The 18,275-nt window shown below is 34.5% G+C and overlaps 1 protein-coding gene across 5 annotated transcripts in view; it reads left to right on the forward strand.

The window, feature by feature from the left end:
* The window catches only part of LOC101733947 (protocadherin gamma-B5), a 249,548-nt gene that overhangs the window by 10,977 nt on the left and 220,296 nt on the right, over positions 1–18,275 (forward strand). The window contains exon 1 of one of the 5 annotated variants that reach the window (XM_031898757.1): positions 664–3,181. The exons of 2 other annotated variants lie outside the window; for them this stretch is intronic. In XM_031898757.1, the coding sequence (XP_031754617.1) occupies positions 719–3,181 (2,463 nt within the window). In that variant the 5' untranslated portion in view covers positions 664–718. Of the gene's footprint in view, positions 1–663; positions 3,182–7,238; positions 9,743–13,946; positions 16,455–18,275 lie in introns of those variants that run through there. 2 more of the 5 variants (XM_031898758.1, XM_031898774.1) reach the window with 2 other exon arrangements.

Here is an 18,275-nt window from a genome sequence, read left to right on the forward strand (position 1 = left end):
TAAATAAACTGTTTTCAGAGATATACACTTTTTTTAGTAGTATGTGCCATTGGGTAATCCTAAGTAGAAAACTGCCATTTTAACACGTTTTGCATAATTTAGTCTTTGTCACAAATTGCACTTTTAACACATATAGCATAAAGGCCAAATAATAAAACATTATTAAACACCAGATAGGTTAAGCTAACACACAATATGGGGCAGATATATTATTATTTACAGTTGCAATTTTGACAACATTTGTGCAAACTGCATGATAGAATCATAATCACAGTTTTTTCTGTGACTTATCAAACAACACCTTTACAGAGAAAATATGAAAATCTATTCAGCATTTTAATAACCTAATAATCATGTTTTTCTGCAACTGTATTTTCTCATCTTGATTTTAACACAATTTGAGATTTTTATTTGATGTGAAATAAAGGAAAACAATTGTGTTTATTCTCAAATATCAATAAATTTGCCCTTATGGGTTTATAACCTGAACTAATATTTAATTTAAAAATATGAATTTTATTTTTAAAACTATGCTGCTTATAGTAAAAGTACAGTGAATTTGCTTCTCAGTGCTGCAGTACCAAATTTGCACCTCAGAGCGCCGCTGTTCACCAATAAGTAGAATCGTTCTCATACTAAATACCACTGCAGAACAGGAAGAAGAAAAACATTCTCAGGATTATTTTCATGAAGAAAGGGGATTGTATTTGACTCCTCAATGGAATACATTTTACTTCTAGGAAGATTTCATATACTAAAAAAAGCTGAGATGAAAAACCAAAAGACATACAAGGGATACAAATGGCAAGTAACATTTTTATTCTTATTCTCATGGCTTTGTCATTCAGTCTCTGGGCAGCTTCATTATTCTATTGCTGAAGAACTGGGAAAAGATGCTGTTATTGCAAATATTGTGAATGATCTTGGACTGGATATTAAAGAGGTTATATCTCGGAAGTTTAGTATTGTTTCCCATGTTACAGAAAAATATTTGTCTGTAAATTTAGAAAATGGAAACCTCTATGTAAAGGACAGAATAGACAGAGAGAGACTGTGTCGGACAGCACCTTCCTGCTTCCTAACCTTTGATGCAGTAGTTGAAAATCCCTTAAATATTTTCAGTGTCAAAATTGAAATTCAGGATATAAATGATAATGCTCCAGTTTTTTTTCCTGAAGTTTTCAGTTTAAAAATGATTGAACTAACACCACCGGGAACCCATTTGGTTTTACAACAAGCAGAAGATCCAGATATTGGCATTAATGCTGTTCAGTCATACAGACTCAGTGACAATCAGTATTTCAGACTAAATGAAAAGACCAACAGTGATCTGAGTAAAACCCCAGAGCTTGTGTTAGAGAAACCTCTAGATCGTGAGACACAAAGCATTCATGAATTAATCCTAACAGCTTCTGATGGGGGAAACCCCTTAAGGACTGGCACTGCTTTAATTAGGATTATTGTTACTGATTCCAATGACAACTTACCTGTGTTCACTCAAGAAGTATATAAAGTAAGTATAAGTGAAAATGCACCAATTAATTCTACTGTAATCATTTTAACTGCTACTGACAAAGATGAAGGCACAAATGCACAGATCACATATTCCATCAGCAAAACATCAGAAAACTTTTTTACTAGTATTTTTAATATAAATCATATAACTGGAGAAATCACAACAAAAGAAAGTTTGAATTTTGAAAACACAAAACATTATGAAATGTCAGTACAAGCAGAAGATGGAGGCGGCTTGGTAGCACAGTCCAAAGTTGTAATAGAAATTATGGATGAAAATGACAATGCCCCTAAGATATCCATAAGATCACTATCTACCCCTATTCCTGAGGACTCGGCTCCTGGCACTTTGATAGCACTGATTGAGGTTCATGATCAAGACTCTGGAGAAAATGGAGAAGTTGACTGTCAGATAATTGGCCCATCACCCTTTCAGTTACTTTCATCCTCCAGTAGATACTACAAAATTGTAAATACAGGTTCTTTGGACAGAGAGCTGGTACCATGGTACAATATCACAATTCTTGCTACAGACAGAGGATCTCCACAACTTTCTACAATGAAATTCATCAAGCTGGATATATCAGATGTTAACGATAATCCACCAATGTTTGTAAAATCGTCATTTGTTGCCTATTTTCCAGAAAACAATCTTCCGGGAGCTTCAATATACAAAATACAAGCATCAGATCCAGATGCTGGTGATAATGCTAAAATCATTTATTCAATTTCCAATATAAATACAGAGGATTTTCCTGTGTCTCCTTATTTCTCTATTAACATTGAGACTGGAGTTCTTTATGCTCAGCGATCATTTGATTATGAGCAGCACAAGGAGTTTCAAATGCAAGTCAGTGCTAAAGACAATGGATCTCCACCTTTGAGTAGCAATGTCACCTTGATTATCCACATAATAGATCAGAATGATAATGCGCCAAAAATCTTGTATCCATCAACAGAAAGTGGTGGTTCTCCTTTTTTTGAGATGGTCCCTTTTGCCTCAGAGCAAGGTTCTTTAATAACAAAGGTTATCGCAGTGGATGCAGACTCCGGACATAACTCTTGGCTTTCTTACCATTTCATACATATGTCAGAACCCTCCCCCTTCAGCATTAGCCAGCATACGGGTGAAATCCGGACATCACGCATATTTCATGAGAAAGATATTTCAAAACATAAGGTGGTCATTATGGTAAAAGACAATGGGGACCCTTCTCTCTCAGTAACAGTCACCTTAAGCATTTATGTGGGTGATCATTTTCAGCAAGTGGTTCCCCAACTCAATAACCAATTTAATGATGAACAGCAAACATCAAATATGCATAATATATACTTAGTAATTGCACTGGCTCTAATTTCCTTGTTATTTATCATAACTGTCATGTTGGTGATTATATCAAAATATAAAGAGTCAAAACCAACACCGGAATGTCCAACTTTAAACACAAATCTGTATTCCCAATTTGACCCAAGGATGCTTTCCAATTACAATAATGGGACTTTGAGTCTTCCCTACTCCTACAATGTTTGTGTAGCTCTGGATTCCTCTGAAAGTGATTTCAGTTTCCTAAAGCCCAATCAGAATGTCCCTGTAGAGAATCTTATCGATGCGGATGATTCAGGACTTGGAAATGAAAGTTCAAAAGAGACTTTGTCAGCAGTGGAGGTGAGTTATTCTAATATTAGCTATATATGGACTTATGTTTGCTGTAGTCTTACATCAAGGGAGTTATGAGTTATAATTTCCAAACAATATCATCTAAAAATTTAAAAATATTATAGCGTTTATATCATAATTTAATTTTCCAATAAATGAGCAGTATGCTCCATTGTGAATGGGCTCCAAAAGTTGGATGTTGATTTAATTGAGTCTTTTTGTGTCTGTTCTTTTTAAATTCCAATTAAAAGAGACTTTGTCAGCAGTGGAGGTGAGTTATTTTAATAGCACTTAACAGAATTTAATAAATAGTACTTTTTCTTTATTGGGAGCTATAAATGTGCTTTGTGCTATAGAATTAGTTCAAGGCAATTACAATGTCATTTTTAAAATATTGAGGAAGATAAAAACATTTTAATTTTGTTTTAATAAATTCTAGACATAATTCACCACATAAGTGAATTGACTCTAAAGTAGCATGCCTGCGTAACCCACCTAAAGGTATGGCTTGGTATACTAACAATTTTACTATAGTGACACCCCAAAGATTTTCCGTAAATATCAACACAAGTAGAAAGTAAACCCAGATTTATTACACTGGAACTAGGTTGAAAAGAAATTAATAGTTAAATGAAAACAATATACAGATGGCAGTCGTGATCAGGAAAATTTTTCGCCAGGTTCCACCTCAGAAAAAAATCCATAGACTCTAACGGACACGCACAAAAAGTTGCGTGTTAAAAAAAGTTGTGCAGAGAAAGTCACCACAGAAAACACCCATTGACTTCTATGCTTTTCATGAACGTGTGCCGTTTTGCAAATTTTTAGATGAAGTGACACAGGATAGATTCATTCATCTCTCGTCAGCAATAACGAATGTTGCGCAATGCAACATAAACCATACTAGCATTTCCATTTTAATAACATGGTAAAAAAAACTGTTATTAAATTTGCAGGTGTCTTGCCTAAGATCCTAAAAGCTAGCAATGTTGGGGCCCTTAAACAGCAATTAACTTCCAGAATGTTTGAGCTTTGTAAGCTTTAATGGTATACTGTTACTTTAAATACAGTTATCATTTGATTCTAGGTAATGCAGTCACTGTACCCCACTTTGTGTTAGTCAGCAATAATAATCCCACATTGGCTTAGTGCAGTGTGTATCTTTTATTTTGTCTATTTTGTTCAATGTTTTGGTCTCCCACAGGGACCTTCATCAGAAGTCAAATACACACAAACACACATATGTATATATATATTGGTTTCATGTATCTCAGTACTACTGCACACTTACTACTGAGATATGAGACAAGAAAGTCTGATACTTTGCAATAATGTGTTTGGAGGCCACAGGTCTCCCTTCTAAACTTAAAGTAACTGAGCTGGTGACTTGGAATGATTCTGGCTGGATTACAGTCTGCTCCCCAATCTGTGCAGGGGAATCTCACACTGGCCTATAGCAGCAAATCTCCAGCAGCTCCCAGCAGACTTTTTTCTCAGATGCACCTCCTTCTCTCTCCCCCCTCCCCCCACTTCCTTTAGGAGATTTCTATTTTCACACTTCCTCTACAGAGCTCTGCCCCTGGAATCTGTAGTCAGTTATTTACAGATAAAACCTGTAGGACCACAATTAGATGAGATTTTTCTATGTTTTCTTTGTACATATTTTCTAAAATAAAATTCTAAAATGAGAATTTGTGTCTCCTTAATAAAGTGAAAACTTTTTTGTGGATAGATCATTTTTGCTATAAGGCAAGCAGTCTTCTACTATGGGACAGGATGCGAAGGGTCTGCATAATCTGTAAAAAATTGTCACACGTGTGCAAAAAATGACGCATATCAAAGCAATTTGTTATGCATATCATTATTTTGACACACACAATAATTTTTTTTTGAGGCATGTCATTTTTGCTGTTTTGCTAATTTTTCGCTGTTTTAAAGATTTGCAAATTTTCAGGCAAAGCAAGACGGGACAGATTCACTCATCACTGCTTACCGTACAATAGAAAGTAACAATTAAACTGAGCTGCATACTGTAAGCATTTTTGGGTCACAAAACTGATTTCTGCATCTTAATTTGGATACCCTGAAAAAATTAAGACACACTGGGTTTTGTCTCAGTTTGCTCAGGTCTTGTACAGCATAGTAACCAATAAGCAGGTAGCAAATAAGTATGTATTAATATTAATAATGTATTATTATTTGTACCAGGTATCGTAACCCATAGCAACCAAACAGCAGGTACCATTAACTTACACTTGTGTAGCCTTCCAGTGCTGGGCTCCTTGGTTTGATTCCAGTCAGAGCACCATCTGCAAGGAGAGTTCATGTGTCTGTGTCTTTGTTGGTTTGCTCCAGTTTTTCTCTCATGTTCCAAAAACAAACAGGCAGGTTACAATAATTTGATCCAGATAAAGCTGACAATTTTTGTGGGGAGTGATGTAAATAATGTATAATATATGTTAAGCACTGGGTTATATGTCAGTATTTTTTTTAAAACAGGAGAGTAATTGTTTTATGTATGGAAGAACGTCTTATATGCTTCTTAGAAAACAATGAGATGTATTTCTAGCCAAGTACAAGTTACCATTGTAATCTCCGTGTGTGTCATTGGCTTTGGCAAACATTAGCTCTTATAGAAGCAAGCCTCAAATTTTGAAAAATATTTTGTATGTTTTCAATTAATGTTATAGTTGACCCTGATTGCTATCAAAATTATTTGTACTATAAATTGTGTTGAAAAAAATGATATTCTATAAGGGTCATTTGCTCAGTTAAGGGACATATACACAAAGACCATTTCCTGCTTTGATAGAACTATAAAAGAGTGACAATAATAAAACTCTATCTATTTGAAGCATTGAATTTAAGAATGATTGGCATTACTAGGTGGGTATCATTAAGTTCAGCATGGTCATGATGTATTCTTTCACTAGCATTAACTAAAGGAGAACTTTAAGTCAACCTCAGAACATGATTCAGCGTCTTATTTGTCATTTTGTGTTATAGTATATCTCTGAGGCTCAGTATAGTATCTCTGAGGCTCAGGCCTAAATAATTGCATCAAGACTTTTCTTTTTAAAGTTATTACGATTTATAATGTTCTAATTTCCTTTTTCACTCATCTTTTGCCACTGTATATAGTATATGACTAGTCTTACTATCATTTCAGTATTTTCCATAAAAGAAATGTAAAAAGGAAATTAAATGAAACATGTTTTACAAGAAATGGAAGAAAATATGGGCCAACAAATATTCTTATACTACATTATCTGCAACTATTTTTAATGGGGTAATTGTCTTTTAAAGAGAAAACTATACCCCCTACAATGTAGGTCTCTATAAAAATATATTGCATAAAGCAACTCATTTGTAAGGCCCTGCTTCATCTAAATAAACTGTTTTTAGAAATATATACTTTTTTTAGTAGTATGTGCCATTGGGTAATCCTAAATAGAAAATTGCCATTTTAACATGTTTAGCATAATTTAGTCTTTGTCACAAATTGCACTTTACAACACATATAGTATAAAGGCCAAATAATAAAACATTCTTAAACACCAGATAGGTTAAGCTAACCCACAATAAGTACCAGATTTATTATTATTCACAGTTGCAATTTTGACTACATTTGTGCAAACTGCATGATAGAATCATAATCACAGTTTTTTTCTGTGACTTATCAAACAACACCTTTACAAAGAAAATATGAAAATCTATTCAGCATTTTAATAACCTAATAATCATGTTTTTCTGCAACTGTATTATCTCATCTTGATTTTAACACAATTTGAGATTTTTATTTGATGTGAAATAACAGAAAACATAATTGTGTTTAGTCACAAATAAATAAATCTGCCCTTATGTGTTAATATCCTGAATTGATATTTAATTTAAAAATAAGAATTTTATATTTAAAACTATGCTGCTTATAGTAAAAGTACTGTGAATTTACTTCTCAGTGCTGCAGTACCAAATTTGCACCTCAGAGCGCCGCTGTTCACCAATAAGTAGAATCGTTCTCATACTAAATACCACTGCAGAACAGCAAGAAGAAAAACATTCTCTGGATTATTTTCATGAAGAAAGGGGATTGTATTTGTCTCCTCAATGGAATACATTTTACTTCTAGGAAGATTTCATATACTGAAAAAAGCTGAGATGAAAAACCAAAAGACATACAAGGGATACAAATGGCAAGTAATATTTTTATTTTTATTCTCATGGCTTTGTCATTCAGTCTCTGGGCAGCTTCATTATTCTATTGCTGAAGAACTGGGAAAAGATGCTGTTATTGCAAATATTGTGAATGATCTTGGACTGGATATTATGGAGGTTATATCTCGGAAGTTTAGTATTGTTTCCCATGTTACAGAAAAATATTTGTCTGTAAATTTAGAAAATGGAAACCTCTATGTAAAGGACAGGATAGACAGAGAGAGACTGTGTCGGACAGCACCTTCCTGCTTCCTAACCTTTGATGCAGTAGTTGAAAATCCCTTAAATATTTTTAGTGTCAAAATTGAAATTCAGGATATAAATGATAATAATCCAAATTTTTTTCCTGAGATTTTCACTTTAGAAGTAATTGAACTAACACCACCGGGAACTCATTTGATTTTACAACATGCAGAAGATCCAGATATTGGCATTAATGCTGTTCAGTCATACAGACTCAGTGACAATCAGTATTTCAGGCTGAATGAAAAAACCAACAGTGATCTGAGTAAAACCCCAGAGCTTGTGTTAGAGAAACCTCTAGATCGTGAGACACAAAGCATTCATGAATTAATCCTAACAGCTTCTGATGGGGGAAACCCCTTAAGGACTGGCACTGCTTTAATTAGGATTATTGTTACTGATTCCAATGACAACTTACCTGTGTTCACTCAAGAAGTATATAAAGTAAGTATAAGTGAAAATGCACCAATTAATTCTACTGTAATAATTTTAACTGCAACTGATAAAGATGAAGGCACAAATGCACAGATCACATATTCCATCAGCAAAACATCAGAAAACTTTTTTACTAGTATTTTTAATATAAATCATATAACTGGAGAAATTACAACAAAAGAAAAATTGAATTTTGAAAACACAGAACATTATGAAATGTCAGTACAAGCCAAAGATGGAGGCAGTTTGGTAGCACAGTCAAAAGTTTTAGTAGAAATTATAGATGAAAATGACAATGCCCCTGAGATATCCATTAGATCACTATCTACCCCTATTCCTGAGGACTCGGCTCCTGGCACATTGATAGCACTGATTGAGGTTCATGACCAAGATTCTGGAGAAAATGGAGACGTTGACTGTCAGATAATTGGCCCATCACCCTTTCAGTTACTTTCATCCTCCAGCAGATACTACAAAATTGTAAATACAGGTTCTTTGGACAGAGAGCTGGTACCATGGTATAATATCACAATTCTTGCTACAGACAGAGGATCTCCTCAACTTTCCACAATGAAATTCATCAAGCTGGATATATCAGATGTTAACGATAATCCACCAATGTTTGTAAAATCGACATTTGTTGCCTATTTGCCAGAAAACAATCTTCCGGGAGCTTCAATATATAGCATACATGCATCAGATCTTGATGCTGGTGATAATGCTAAAATCATTTATTCAATTTCCAACATAAATACAGAGGATTCTCCTGTGTCTCCTTATTTCTCTATTAACATTGAGACTGGAGTTCTCTATTCTCAGCGATCATTTGATTATGAGCAGCACAAAGAGTTTCAAATGCAAGTCAGTGCTAAAGACAATGGATCTCCTACATTGAGTAGCAATGTCACCTTGATAATCCACATAATAGATCAGAATGATAATGCACCAAAAATCTTGTATCCATCAACAGAAAGTGGCGGTTCTCCTTTTTTTGAGATGGTCCCTTTTGCCTCAGAGCAAGGTTCTTTAATAACAAAGGTTATTGCAGTGGATGCAGACTCTGGACATAACTCTTGGCTTTCTTACCATTTCATACATATGTCAGAACCCTCCCCCTTCAGCATTAGCCAGCATACAGGTGAAATTCGGACATCACGCATGTTTCATGAGAAAGATATTTCAAAACATAAGGTGGTCATAATGGTAAAAGACAATGGAGACCCTTCTCTCTCAGTAACAGTCACCTTAAGCATTTATGTGGGTGATCATTTTCAGCAAGTGGTTCCCCAACTCAATAACCGATTTAATGATGAACAGCAAACATCAAATATGCATAATATATACTTAGTAATTGCTCTGGCTCTAATTTCCTTGTTATTTATCATAACTGTCATGTTGGTGATTATATCAAAATATAAAGAGTCAAAACCACCACCAGAATTTCCAACTTTAAACACAAATCTGTATTCCCAATTTGACCCAAGGATGCTTTCCAATTACAATAATGGGACTTTGAGTCTTCCCTATTCCTACAATGTTTGTGTAGCTCTGGATTCCTCTGAAAGTGATTTCAGTTTTCTAAAGCCCAATCAGAATGTCCCTGTAGAGAATCTTATTGATGCTGATGATTCAGGACTTGGAAATGAAAGTTCAAAAGAGACTTTTTCATCAGTGGAGGTGAGTTATTCTAATATTAGCTATATATGGGCTTATGTTTGCTGTAGTCTTACATTAAGGGAGTTATGAGTTATGATTTCCAAACAATATCATCTAAAAATGTAAAAATATTATAGCGTTTATATCATAATTTAATTTTCCAATAAATGAGCAGTATGCTCCATTGTGAATGGGCTCCAAAAGTTTGATGTTGATTTAATTGAGTGTTTTTGTGTCTGTTCTTTTTAAATTCCAATTAAAAGAGACTTTGTCAGCAGTGGAGGTGAGTTATTTTAATAGCACTTAACAGAAATTATTAAATAGTACTTTTTCTTTATTGGAAGCTATATATGTGCTTTGTGTTTGCTATAGCTTTAGTTCAAGGCAATTACAATGTAATTTTTTAAATATTGAGGAAGATAAAAACATTTTAATTTTGTTTTAATAAATTCTAGACATAATCCACCACATAAGTGAATTGACTCTAAAGTAACATGCTTGCTTAGCCCACCCAATGGCTTGGTATACTAGCAATATTACTGTGGTGACACCCTGAAGATTTTCTGTAAATACCAACACAAGTAGAAAGTAAACCAATATTTATTACACTGGATCTAGGTTGAAAAGAAATTAATACTTAAATGAAAACAATATACAGATGGCAGTCGTGATCAGTAACATTTTTCATTTAACATTGAACTTGTGCCATTTTGCAAATTTTTAGATGAAGTGACACAGGATAGATTCATACATCTCTAGTCAGCAATAATGAATGTCGCGAAATGCAACATAAACCATACTAGCATTTACATTTTAATAACATGGTAAAAAAACCTGTTATTAAATATGCGGGTGTTTGGGGGCTCCCCTAAGATCCTAAAAGCTAGCAATGTTGGGGCCCTTAAACAAAAATTAACTTCCAGAATGTTTGAACTTTGTAAGCTTTAACTGTACCCCACTTTGTGTTAGTCAATAATAATCCCACTTTGGCTTAGTGCAGTGTGTATCTTTTATTTTGTCAATTTTGTTTAACATTTTGGTCTCCCACAGGGACCTTCGTGAGGAGTCAAACACACATACACTCATACACACAAACACACACACACATATGTATATATATATATATATTGGTTATATGTATCTCAGTACTACTGCACACTTACTATGAGATATGAGACAAGAAAGTCTGATACTTTGCAATAATGTGTTTGGAGGCCACAGGTCTCCCTTCTAAACTTTAAGTAACTGAGCTGGTGACTTGGAATGATTCTGGCTGGATTACAGTCTGCTCCCCAATCTGTGCAGGGGAATCTCACACTGGCCTATAGCAGCAAATCTCCAGCAGCTCCCAGAAGACTTTTTTCTCACATGCACCTCCTTCTCTCTCCTCTCTCCCCCACTCAGTGTTGGACTGGCCCACCAGGATTCCAGGAAAACTCCCGGTGGGCCCAGGTGTCAGTGGGTCCTCCTACTCACCCAACCATTTGCCTTGTATGCCTATACCATGGCTATTACTTAATTCTATATGAGAAGAAACAGAAGAAATGGAGGAAAGGATAGATAATAGTATGTATAAAGAAGTAATTAAAGAAAGTGAGTGAACAGAGACAGTAAGAGTGGGCCTAAGGTCTAAGGTTTTCAGGTGGGCCCTTGGCACCCCAGTCCGACACTGCCCCCACTTCCTTTAGGAGATTTCTATTTTCGCACTTTCTATACAGAGCTCTGCCTCTGGGATCTGTAGTCAGTTATTTACAGATAAACGTGTAGGACCACACTTAGATGAGATTTTCTATGTTTTCTTTGTACATATTTTCTAAAATAAAATTCTAAAATGAGAATTTGTGTCTCCTTAATACAGTTAAAAGTTATTTGTGGATAGATCGTTTTTGCAATAAGGCAAGCAGTATTAAACTATGGCACAGGATCTGATGGGTCTGCATAATGCCCTTTATTAATGTGAAATTCCTTACCATTAGCGATGAGCAAGATATTTAGGCAGGCATGGTTTTGTGTCGAATATTGATGTTTTGCCATTGGTGGATTGTTTCGCAAAACGGGTGCAAAATGTCATGTTGTCATTATTTTGATGTACACAACAATTTTTTGTTACGTGTATTTTGTATGGCGCGTGTGATTTTTGCTGTTTCACAAATTTTTTGCTTTTTCAAAGATTCACAAATTTTCAAGCAAAGCAAGACATGACAGATTCTTCTTAGGAAAAAGTGACATATATTTCTAGCCAAGTACAAGTTATCATTGTAATCTCCCTGTGTGACATTGGCTTTGGCAAATATTAGCTGTTATAGAAGCAAGCCTCAAATTTTTAAAACCATTTTGTATGTTTTCAAATAATATTATAGTTGACCCTGATTGCTATCAAAATTATTTGTAATATAAATTGTGTTGAAAAAACTTATATTCTATAAGGGTAATTTGCTCAGGTAAGTGACATACACAAAGACCATTTCCTGCTTTAAACTATAGAAGGGCGACTGTTCTGTCCTCACCACGTGTTACCCTGAGGCAGTATGTAGCTTGACATACACATAAACCTTCCCACACTCCAATAAAGAGACAAAGGGTGAAATCTGTAGAACTTTACTGGGTGATTGAGGGAAATGAGGGGTGAAACTGTAACATAAATGAAATAAAGCACAATGAGTATATGGGGAATACACTAACACAAAAACAACTGCAACATACAAAACATTTCTGGATCAGATTATTTCCACAGTGTCTCTGAGGAGCTGACAGCTTTTTAATGGTGGCTCAGTCCAGGGTTTATGACCATAATGCTTACCAGCGATGCTACCATGGAGGAGAAGATGGATGGTGTGTGCTTCTTCCACAGCATGGGCTACAAAATGGAGTCTGTAATCTCACAAAGCATTGCAAAATGTCACATGTCAGGAAGTATGGTGGTTCCATAGGTTATAGGTCACACAGGAAATTAATACCTGCATTTGCAGCAAACAGCCAGCAGAGGGAGTTCACTGCTAATGAGCAACAATAAACAGCAAAATGATGGAAGCTGTGCTGGAGACATGACAATAACAAAACTCTATCTATTTTGAGCATTGAATTTAAGAATAGATGGCATTACTAGGTGGGAATTATTAAGTTCAGCATGGCCATGATGTCTTCTTTCACTAGTATTAACTAAAGGAGAAATTTAGGTCAATCTCGGAACATGATTCTGAGTCTTAGTTGTCATTTTGTGTTATAGTATATCTGTGAGGCTCAAGCCCAACATGCTTAAGGCCTAAATAATTGCATCAAGACTTTTCTTTCTAAAGTTATTCAGATTTATTATGTTCCTTTTTCACTCATCCCTTGCCACTGTATATAGTATGTGACTAGTCTTACTATCATTGTAGTATTTTCTACAAAAGAAATGTAAAAAGGAAATTAAATAAAACACATTTTACAAGACATGGAAGAAAATATGTGCCAACAAATTTCCTAATACTACATTAATTGCAAATATATTTAATGGGGTAATTGTCTTTTAAAGAGAAAACTATACCCCCTACAATGTAGGTCTCTATAAAAATATATTGCATAAAGCAACTCATTTGTAAGGCCCTGCTTCATCTAAATAAACCGTTTTCAGAGATATACACTTTTTTTAGTAGTATGTGCCATTGGGTAATCCTAAATAGAAAATTGCCATTTTAACATGTTTAGCATAATTTAGTCTTTGTGACAAATTGCACTTTCAACACATATAGCATAAAGGCCAAATAATAAAACATTCTTAAACACCAGATAGGTAAAGCTAACCCACAATAAGTAGCAGATTTATTATTATTCACAGTTGCAATTTTGACAAAATTTGTGCAAATTACAAGATAGAAGAAAATATGAAAATCTATTCAGCATTTTAATAACTTAATAATCAGGTTTTTGCTACAACTGCATTTTCTCATCTTGATTTTAACACAATTTGAGATTTTTATTTGATGTGAAATAATGGAAAAAAAATAATTGTGTTTAGTCTCAAATATCAATAAATCTGTCCTTATGTGTTAATATCCTGAACTAATATTTTATTTGAAAATATGAATTTTATATTTAAAACTGTGCTGCTTATAGTAAAAGTACAGTGAATTTACTTCTCAGTGCTGCAGTACCAAATTTGCACCTCAGAGCGCCGCTGTTCACCAATAAGTAGAATCATTCTCATACTAAATACCACTGCAGAACAGCAAGAAGAAAAACATTCTCAGGATTATTTTCATGAAGAAAGAGGATTGTATTTGTCTCCTCATAGGAATATATTTTACTTCTAGAAGATTTCATATACTAAAAAAAAGCTGAGATGAAAAACCAAAAGACATACAAGGGAAACAAATGGCAAGTAACATTTTTATTCTTATTCTCATGGCTTTGTCATTCAGTCTCTGGGCAGCTTCATTATTCTATTGCTGAAGAACTGGGAAAAGATGCTGTTATTGCAAATATTGTGAATGATCTTGGATTGGATATTAAAGAGGTTATATCTCGTAAGTTTAGTATTGTTTCCCATGTTACAGAAAAATATTTGTCTGTAAATTTAGGAAATGGAAACCTCTATGTAAAGGACAGAATAGACAGAGAGAGATTGTGTCGGACAGCACCTTCCTGCTTCCTAACCTTTGATGCAGTAGTTGAAAATCCATTAAATATTTTCAGTGTCAAAATTGAAATTCAGGATATAAATGATAATGCTCCAGTTTTTGTATCTGAGATTTTCACTTTAGAAATGAATGAACAAACATCACCAGGGACTCACTTGGTTTTACAACATGCAGAAGATCCAGACATTGGCATTAATGCTGTTCAGTCATACAGACTCAGTGACAATCAGTATTTCAGACTGAATGAAAAAAACAACAGTGATCTGAGTAAAACCCCAGAGCTTGTGTTAGAGAAACCTCTAGATCGTGAGACACAAAGCATTCATGAACTAATCCTAACAGCTTCTGATGGGGGAAACCCAGTGAGAACTGGAACTGCTTTAATTAGGATTATTGTTACTGATTACAATGATAACTTACCTGTGTTTACTCAAGAAGTGTATAAAGTAAGTGTAAGTGAAAATGCACCAATTAATTCTACTGTAATCATTTTAACTGCAACTGACAAAGATGAAGGCACAAATGCACAGATCACATATTCCATCAGCAAAACATCAGAAAACTTTTTTACTAGTAGTTTTAATATAAATCCTATAACTGGAGAAATTACAACAAAAGAAAAATTGAATTTTGAAAACACAGAACATTATGAAATGTCAGTACAAGCCAAAGATGGAGGCGGCTTGGTAGCACAGTCAAAAGTTTTAATAGAAATTATAGATGAAAATGACAATGCTCCTAAGATATCCATTAGATCACTATCTACCCCTATTCCTGAGGACTCGGCTCCTGGCACTTTGATAGCACTAATTGAGGTTCATGATCAAGACTCTGGAGAAAATGGAGAAGTTGACTGTCAGATAATTGGCCCATCACCCTTTCAGTTACTTTCATCCTCCAGCAGATACTACAAAATTGTAAATACAGGTTCTTTGGACAGAGAGCTGGTACCATGGTACAATATCACAATTCTTGCTACAGACAGAGGATCTCCTCAACTTTTCACAATGAAATTCATCAAGCTGGATATATCAGATGTTAACGATAATCCACCAATGTTTGTAAAATCGACATTTGTTGCCTATTTGCCAGAAAACAATCTTCCTGGAGCTTCAATATACAACATACATGCATCAGATCCAGATTATGGGGATAATGCTAAAATCATTTATTCAATTTCCAACATAAATACAGAGGATTTTGCTGTGTCTCCTTATTTCTCTATTAACATTGAGACTGGAGTTCTTTATGCTCAGCGATCATTTGATTATGAGCAGCACAAAGAGTTTCAAATGCAAGTCAGTGCTAAAGACAATGGATCTCCTACATTGAGTAGCAATGCAACATTGATTATCCACATAATAGATCAGAATGATAATGCACCAAAAATCTTATATCCATCAACAGAAAGTGGCGGTTCTCCTTTTTTTGAGATGGTCCCTTTTGTCTCAGAGCAAGGTTCTTTAATAACAAAGGTTATCGCAGTGGATGCAGACTCAGGACATAACTCTTGGCTTTCTTACCATTTCATACAAATGTCAGAACCATCCCCCTTCAGCATTAGTCAGCATACGGGTGAAATCCGGTCATCACGCATATTTCATGAGAAAGATATTTCAAAACATAAGGTGGTCATTATGGTAAAAGACAATGGGGACCCTTCTCTCTCAGTAACAGTCACCTTAAGCATTTATGTGGGTGATCATTTTCAGCAAGTGGTTCCCCAACTCAATAACCAATTCAATGATGAACAGCAAACATCAAATATGCATAATATATACTTAGTAATTTCACTGGCTCTAATTTCCTTGTTATTTATCATAACTGTCATGTTGGTGATTATATCAAAATGCAAGGAGTCAAAACCACCACCAGAATTTCCAACTCTAAACACAAATCTGTATTCCCAGTTTGATCCAAGAATGCTTTCACATTACAACAATGGGACTTTGAGTCTTCCCTATTCCTACAATGTTTGTGTAGCTCTGGATTCCACTGAAAGTGACTTCAGTTTCCTAAAGCCCAATCAGAATGTCCCTGTAGAGAATCTTATTGATGCGGATGATTCAGGACTTGGAAATGAAAGTTCAAAAGAGAGTTTTCCATCAGTGGAGGTGAGTTATTCTAATATTAGCTATATATGGGCTTATGTTTGCTGTAGTCTCACATCAAGGGAGTTATGATTTCCAAACAATATCATCTAAAAATGTAAGAATATTATACCGTTTATATCATAATAAAACTGTTTCCAATATATGAGCAGTAAGCTGCATTGTGAATGTTGGATGTTGATTAATTGAGTCTTTTTGTGTCTGTTCTTTAAAATTCCAAATTAAAAGTGAAAACATGCAAAACAATAGTTTTTTTCTTTTCTTTAAAAATACATTTATATGTTTGTATTGCAACAGAGGCATTTTGAATGGTGTTACAATGTATATAACTTTAGTGTTCCCTTAACTGAAGGAAAACTTTGTATGTGGATAGAGGAGTCTTGGTGCAATGCAGAGATTCAATCAGTTAGGTCCTAATAATAGACCCCATGATATTTAGACTGGGTCTCCATAATACCATTTTAGTAAAATTGTTAATACAATAGAAAGTAGTAATTGAAAAGCTGATTCTGTAAACTTAATTTAAGTAACCTGGATAAAAAAAATAAAGGGGGCTTCATTTTTTTCATTATTTGCGGGTTTTTTTTTGTTTTTTTTTTAATATTTAGCTTTTGGCCAGTAGCTCTCCAGTGCAATTCAGCAGCTATCTGGTTTCTAGGGTCCAATTTAACCTGCCAACCAGGCAGCAGTTTGAAAGACACAGGAACAATAACAAAATCATTGTAGTCTCACAGAGCAATAGTTTTTTGGCTGTTGGGGTCAGTGACCCACATTTAAAAACTAGAAAGTCAGAAGAAGAAGTTGCTAAGAATACATTATTTTCTAACATATTAAAAGTTAAACTAAAGGGGAACTGACCCTTTAAGAAACAATTGGGTGATCAACGGCTTAAATTTTATACCAGGTCTTCTGAATTAGTTACCAGTCAATAGCATCTACTGATAACTTGTTTGAAATCTATAAGGGTAAAATACAATAACATCTGTTAAAGTTACACCAGGCAGAGCAACCCAGTGCAGCCAATTAGCAGATAGAATTAACTGTTTTAACCAAACACATAGTTACTAAGGGTTACAAAACCTAGTATGAACCTAGTATGAACACAGCTTTTAGTATATAAACACCCAATAGGTTTACTGGACCAGATGGAAATTCGAAATTTCAAAATACTCCCTTTATTATATATATATGTCCAATCTGACTTAAGGCACATAGGGGGATTAACATCTGCTGTCTGTGGCCTTGTATCACTTGGATCATAGGTTTGATTCTATCTAGGGCACCATTAGCAAGGATGAACCCCCCTGTGTCTGTGTGGATTTCTACATCCAAAAATATATCTTGTAAATTGCCTCCGGATAAAATTGACCATAGTGTATGTGTTGGTAAAAGGGAACTTAGATTGTGCCTATGATGTATCATTTCTGTAAAGCACCATGGAATATGTTGGTGCTACATAAATTAAGAGTATTATAACAAAAAGTAGGTTTTATTGCTTACTGTGGGGCAAGTAGTCTATTGATCCTTTTAGGAAACAAGATATATTTCTAGCCAGGTACAAGCACCCATTAATGTTGTAATCTAACTGTATATATAATTCTAGAATCATGTATGGAGTAAGGCAATGTTTCCCAAACATTTTAAAGTGTATATTATAAATAAATATTTTCGTATTGTAGTAATTTTTTGGGAGGTAACAGTTTTTTATACTAATATTGCTCTATAAGTCTCTGATCTCTACCAAGTCTTTTAACAATGTGTTAAATAAAGTATATTCTGTAAGAGTTGTTTGCTCAGGTAAATGCTATTGATACAAAGGCCATT

Source organism: Xenopus tropicalis, chromosome 3 (assembly GCF_000004195.4).
Source record: "Xenopus tropicalis strain Nigerian chromosome 3, UCB_Xtro_10.0, whole genome shotgun sequence".
NCBI classification, from domain to species: Eukaryota; Metazoa; Chordata; class Amphibia; order Anura; family Pipidae; genus Xenopus; species Xenopus tropicalis.